Source organism: Capricornis sumatraensis, chromosome X, assembly GCF_032405125.1.
Source record: "Capricornis sumatraensis isolate serow.1 chromosome X, serow.2, whole genome shotgun sequence".
Taxonomy (NCBI): Eukaryota; Metazoa; Chordata; class Mammalia; order Artiodactyla; family Bovidae; genus Capricornis; species Capricornis sumatraensis.
The window spans coordinates 14,149,064-14,155,744 of NC_091092.1; the positions used below are offsets into that span (position 1 = coordinate 14,149,064).

General features: G+C 49.8%; 1 protein-coding gene across 1 annotated transcript; it reads left to right on the forward strand.

Moving 5' to 3' along the window:
• The first annotated feature begins 2,971 nt into the window (after nucleotides 1-2,971).
• CLDN2 (claudin 2) lies at nucleotides 2,972-5,647 on the forward strand. The gene has a single exon (XM_068962298.1). The coding sequence runs from the start codon at nucleotides 3,103-3,105 to the stop codon at nucleotides 3,793-3,795; it is 693 nt and encodes a 230-aa protein (XP_068818399.1). The 5' UTR covers nucleotides 2,972-3,102; the 3' UTR covers nucleotides 3,796-5,647.
• Nucleotides 5,648-6,681: the final 1,034 nt, after the last annotated feature.

The following is a 6,681-nucleotide window of genomic DNA, read 5'->3' on the forward strand; positions in this document are numbered from 1 at the left end:
GAACACAGAGAAGGGGAACTTGACCTTGACTAAAGTCATCTGAGCTGAGCCTTAAAGGATGAGAACGTGCTAACCAGAGAGAAAGAATGCCAGGCATTCTGCATCGTAGGAACAGCCTGAGCTGAGGCTTGGAAGCAAAAGACAACAGGACATGACGAGGAACATAAAGTAATTTAGTTCAGTAAGAGCATAGAACATGAGAAGGGCAATGGCAAGAGACAAAGTTTGACAAGTCATAGAGTCCAAACATGTTTGAACTTTATCCTTTAGTAGATGGGGAGACACTGGAATGTTGTATGGAGAGTAGAGACTTGATCAGATTAATGTTGAAAGATCACCTTAGCAATGGCATGGAGAATGAATTGGAGGAGGCAAGACTGGAAGTAAGACCAATTAGGAAGTCATTGCTATAGTCCAGGGGAGAGAGAATGATGAAGCCCTGGACTGTGGAAGTAGCAGTGGGGATGGAGAGAAGGGTGCTATGGAATCACTGTGGACAGTGACTATAGCCATGAAATTAAAAGACACTTGCTCTTTGGAAGGAAAGCTATGACAAACCTGAAAGTGAAAGTGAAAGTCGCTCAGTTGTGTCCAGCTCTTTGTGACCCCATGGACTGTTTAGTCCATGGAATTCTCCAGGCCAGAATACTGGAGTGGGTAGCCTTTCCCTTCTCCAGGGGATCTTCCCAACCCAGGGATCGAACCCAGGTCTCCCACACTGCAGGCAGATTCTTCACCAGCTGAGTCACAAGGCAAAGTAAAATAAAGTTGCTCAGTCATGTCCAACTCTTCACGACCCCATGGACTGTAGCCTACCAGGCTCCTCTGTCCATGGGATTTTCCAGGCAATAGTACTGGAGTGGATTGTCATTTCCTTCTCCAGGGGATCTTCTTGACCCAGGGATCGAACCCGGGTCTCCCACATTGTAGACAGACACTTAACAGTCTGAGCCACCAGGGAAGTCCTGAGTCACAAGGGAAGCCCATGACAAACCTAGATAGCATATTACAAAAAGAGAGATATTACTTTTCTGACAAAGGTTCATGTAGTCAAAGCGATGGTTTTTCCAGTAGCTATGTATGGATGTGAGAGTTGGAGACTGAGCACTGAAATATTCACGCTTTCCAACTGTGGTGTTGGAGAAGACTCTTGAGAGTCCCTTGGGCTGCAAGGAGATCAAACCAGTCAATTCTGAAAGAAATCAACCCTAACTATTCAGTGGAGGGACTGTTGCTGAAGCTGAAGCTCCAATACTTTGGCCACGTGATGTGAAGAGCCTGATGCTCAGAAAGACTGAGGGCAAAAAGGGATATCAGAGGATGAGATGGTTAGATAGCATCACTGACTCAATGGACATGAACTGGAGCAAACTCTGGGTGATAATGAAGGACAGGGAAGCCTGGCATGTTGCAGTCCATAGGATCACAAAGAGTCAGACAGGACTTAGTGACCGAGCAACAACAACAAGGATTGGTGAGACTGTGACAGTAGAAGGTGACACGTATGTGTGATAGAAGTGTCAAGAATCACTTCTAGGATTTGGGTCTGGTGCAAGGAGATAGATATCATAGGTATCATTCAGTGAACCCATGGAAGAACTGTTTGGGGAAGGATGCAGTGGGGGTGTATGTGATGAGGCCTCTTTTGAACATGTCAAATTTGAGCTGCCCATGAGATTTCCAACTGGATGGTAGTTGGTCTGGAAGTCTTGAAGCTCAGGAGAAAGGTCTATGCTGGAAACACAGATTTGGGAGTGCCAGGGGATGGGTAGGAGGTTACATCATGGGGATGGATACATTTGCTCAGGGACAGAGTGTTGATTGAGGAAAGGATGGACTTTCAAATACTCACATTTAAGAGATGATTATACTAAGAACCGTCTTGAATAAGGCTAAAATTGAACAGCCAGATTTTGGTGGGTTGAAAAACAAGTGGGTCAGAGGGTCTTGAGGTGGATGGAAGCAAGGATGTGCCCTTGACCCTTAGTGTCTTGAACCTTGGTAAGAGTCAGGGGCGCCAGTGGGGGACGCTCCTTGAACACTTGAAAACCCTGAGCAGCTCTGTGATTCTAAAGGATTGACTTGGATGACTGCCTCTTACAAAGTCCTCCATTCTGGAGCAGCTGCCTTTTCCTCTGTCTACCTTAGTGTCCCTAGCAGATAGCCCAGGAATGTCAGGGCTCCCTCTAAGCCCTGGAACAACCTTCACTCTTGAATCCTCCCACAACTCCTGAGAGGCCTAGGGGATGGTGGCACAACTATTAAGAGAGCAGACAGGAAATGTCTGGGTATGTGATACATGTGGGAGGCCTCAGGCTAGCCTGTGGAGGAGGATTGGGGCAGGACTGGAAGGACTTGAACTCTGAGAGTGTGGACAGATGCCCCGTTGTCTGCCCCAACCTGCCCTGGAGTCGACTTTAACCTTAGACAGGGTGACCCAGGGCTATACCACTGATCTCTAGGCTGCTGTAGAGTCAAGAGGCCTCTGAGAACATAAGAGTCCAAGGTTATATCTTAGGGTCTGTTCTTCCTGCTCCTTTGCCTTGGAATTTGGCCCCAAGGTACAATTGAGGGGCCCCGTGGCACCACTGCTGGACAATGCATTAAACCGTAGGCCTTGGAGACAGAACCAGCCGACAGCGTGATCTGGAGTTAACATAGTCACCACAACCGACCCTGCTGTTGCCACCTTCTCGGAAAGCAGCCACCTGTCTGGCTCTAGGTTTTGTCTGGCTGCCAATATAAAGCATGTGCCTACGCAGGAGCTGATGACATTTTGGCTCCACTTTCAAAGTTTTTTTTCCATTTGTTTCTCATGTGTTTTTTCTAAAGATAACAAAGGTCAAAAGGCACCCAGCATTTTCTGGTTTCTCATAAGCTTCTGGTCAATATTTAATCTGGTTTATGGATTTTTTTTTAAGTCTTCTAGATGCCTTCTTGAGCCTGCTTGTGGCCACCCACAGACACTTGTAAGGAGGAGAGAAGTCAGCCTGGCAGAGACACTGTGAAATGAGGGACTAGAGGCCGGGATCCAAGGAGCCAAAGCTACAGCCAGCAGACAAGGGAGCCTGCCCTGAAGCCGCGTGTGCTGAGAGGTCTGCCATGGCCTCTCTTGGCCTCCAGCTTGTGGGCTACGTCCTGGGCCTTCTGGGGCTGTTGGGCACCCTGATTGCCATGCTGCTCCCCAGCTGGCGAACAAGCTCCTATGTTGGTGCCAGCATTGTGACTGCAGTTGGCTTCTCCAAAGGCCTCTGGATGGAGTGTGCAACACACAGCACAGGCATCACCCAGTGTGACATCTACAGCACCATGCTAGGCCTGCCCGCTGACATCCAAGCTGCCCAGGCCATGATGGTGACGTCCAGCGCCATGTCCTCCTTGGCCTGCATTGTCTCTGTGGTGGGCATGAGATGCACAGTCTTCTTCCAGGAGTCTCGAGCCAAAGACAGAGTGGCGGTGGTGGGCGGAGTCTTCTTCATCCTTGGAGGCCTCCTGGGCTTCATCCCTGTTGCCTGGAATCTTCATGGGATCTTGCGAGACTTCTACTCCCCGCTGGTGCCTGACAGCATGAAATTTGAGATCGGAGAGGCTCTTTACCTGGGCATTATTTCCTCCCTGTTCTCCCTGGTAGCTGGAATCTTCCTCTGCTTTTCCTGCTCACCCCAGGGAAATCGCTCCAACTACTACGATGCCTACCAGGCCCAGCCCCTGGCCACTAGGAGCTCTCCAAGGCCTGGTCAAGCGCCCAAAGGCAAGAGTGAGTTTAACTCCTACAGCCTGACAGGGTATGTGTGAAGAACCAGGGGCCAGAGCTGGGGGTGGCGGCTGGGTCTGTGAACACCAGTGGACACCCCCCTCCCCCAGGCCCACAGGTGAGGGATATTGGCACTGGATTGTGTCAGAAGGTGCTGCTGGAGATAGACTGACTTTGGCCACTGGATCAAACAAAGGCAGAAACAGGAGCTGGTGTGACAGCATGCGGGTTAAACTGTCAAGACTCTTGCTAAGCCAGACTTTCTGTTTCCTTCATCTTGGCACCCTCCACCCCCGAGCCCTCAAATACCCAACCCTCAACTCCAGCCACCCCCCACCAGAAGCCAGGCCCCAGCATCTCCCCTTTACCCTTTGATTTACCTGGGAGTCCATCCAAAAGCCCACTAAGTACGTCCCCCTGACTGACCCTCTCTGTGATCAAAGACCCTTCCTCTTGCTGAGGTTGGCTCTTAGCTCATTGCTGGGGGATGGGGGTGGGTGCGAAGGGGTGGTGGCTCCTGTGGGCATGGCGCTAATCTCCTTTGCAGGCCTCCCTCCAAACAAACTGATTGGCCAGTAATGGGCCCTGGAGCCTCCTCCATCCCACTCTTATGACTCCACATGTCTAGACTCAATGTGTCTAACTGAATGCGTATGAACTGAAATAAAGCCACCCCACTGTACTGAGGGAACAGAGAGCAATGGGGTGGAGGATGAGAAGGCAAGGACCAAAGCTGAGGATCAAAAAAAAAAAAAAAAAAGGCCAAAATCACGGCCCAGGGACCTAGCTCCCAGAGAGAGGAAAGCTCAAGGAAAGAACATGCGACAGGGCCCTCAAGGCGGCAGCAGGTTCTGACTGTACCGAGGCGCTCCCTCAAAAGCTACAGCGCCAACTTGCACTGAAGCCCCCGTCTCCCTCTGACCTGGCGTCCTGCTAACAACAGGCAAAAGGGCCTGCACAATGGTTTCTGTAGAGAAAGGAAACTGGTTTGGTTTAGCGATGGCCCTTGGCTGGGGGTGACAGCCTGGGAGCATGGGTGGACACGGGTGGGAACTACAATGAGTGTTTCTACTGGGCCAGAGAGAGGCAGCCCCCAGGAGAGTCTTCAGGCTTAATGGAGAAGCAGCCTGAAGACTGAGATCAGGCCCCCAGGGTCTGCCCACAGAGCACAGTAGCACCTCTGAAAGACCACAGCCCCAGATGGGCCCCTGTCAGTCACCTTCCTGTTCTCCCCACCATCCTTTACCAGACATGGTGGCATTGCTAGAAGGCATCAAAGGGCTCTAGCATGGAGTCATCCTGACCCAGGTGCCGTGGCCCTCATCTGAGTGACAGCTGAATTGCCACCTGGGATTTTGGTTGAGATGGAAGAGTAGAGGATTCCCAGGCAGACAGTTTCAGCTCCAAGATTTCAAAATGTCCCCTTTCCCCTGGGGGTGGAGGTGGGAGTGACAGGCACAAACAAACCAAAGGCTTGAGCATGACTAGCTTCTGACAAACTCCAGTACACTGCCCTAAACCGCAGCGCCAGCAGGAGGGGTCCAGTCATTGTCTGGAACATGTCTTTCACAGTTCTTGCCTGTATTTAAGCTCCTCTCTCAAGCAGGAAGGCCCTCTCCCCTTAGCTAAGTCTTCCTCATGCTTGGAGAAGCCGCTTGGCACCGCCTCCTTCACCGAGCCTCCTCTGACCACTCCATCCCTCTCCTACCCCTCCATCCTCCAACCCTCAATGTAAAAAAATCACTCTTTGATGCTTATTATTCACAATGTTTGATGGATAATTATCTTTCTATGTGTATGTAACCGATTTCACAAGTACATTGTAAACTCTTGAAGGGGAGGGTCCATATCTTAGCCATGTGTATATTTCTCAGACTATCTGTAAGAGTGCTGAGCACATAGTAGGTGATCAATAAACACTTGTTGATTGAACAACTGTTTTATTAATTCTAATTAATTCAGACAGGGCAGGTGTGACTGAGGGAACTGGGCGAAGGGGAGGGTAGAATAGAAATTGGTCTTTCTCCCCACTAGGTAAATAGAAAATTCTAGACCTTACTGGAGACATTAAGAAAGCAGGATGTTCTTGCCCCTTCTTAGGGAAACATTAACCTTTTCACAATGTCCAGGGACCCTCCCTTCTTACAAGTTATTTCCTTTAAGTTATTTGTTAAATGCTTACATATTTATTCTACTCATCTCTGACCCACCATTATGAGGAAGGTGAAATAGATCAGCAGATCTCCATTTGGCGATGGAGAAACTAAGGCACATATCAGTAAAGAGATTTTTGTAGGGCCACACTGCTTGTATAGGTGCCTGAGTCTCCTGACTCCCCAAATAGGACTCTGCCAATCAAACAATATTCACAGCCAGTACTGAAAGCCTGCCAGAGGTTGCAGGTTGTCTGAGGAAAACAACGCGTGGCCAGTAAGGTAACACTGGGGACATAAAGGATCTGCTGGTCTCCCATGAGAGAAATCTGGGCGAGTAGCACCAATTCACTGAGTGAACCACTTGGAACTGCCTGTCCTGCCATGCTGGCCAGTTGGCCAGCCTGGGTCCAGCTAACTGGCCCATTAGGGGGAATGCCAAACTTACATTTCAATAAGACATGACATGTCAACTCCAATTCCTCTACTGCTGGAGGTGTGGGGGTTTGGAAAGCCAATGATTTAGCACTGCTCTAACCTCATTGGGAATTAACCACGTTTGATGTGTAAACATGTTGACTGTGGCAACCCTAACAAGAATGGAGCCCTACAAGACTCAGCCTCCCCAGTCCCTAGACCTGGTGGCCTCAGCACACAGGAGTCTGTTATAAGACACACTACCCTTGCATTCCTGAGGTGAGCCTTCTTTGTGGCAGAGGCTAGGACCCTACCATCCAATCTCGTTTAGAGGGAATAGTGGCAGGCAGGAGTAAG

Coding starts and splice junctions, on each gene's coding strand:
- CLDN2 (XM_068962298.1), top strand. CDS start 3,103: ATGGCCTCTCTTGGCCTCCAGCTTGTGGGCTACGTCCTGGGCCTTCTG.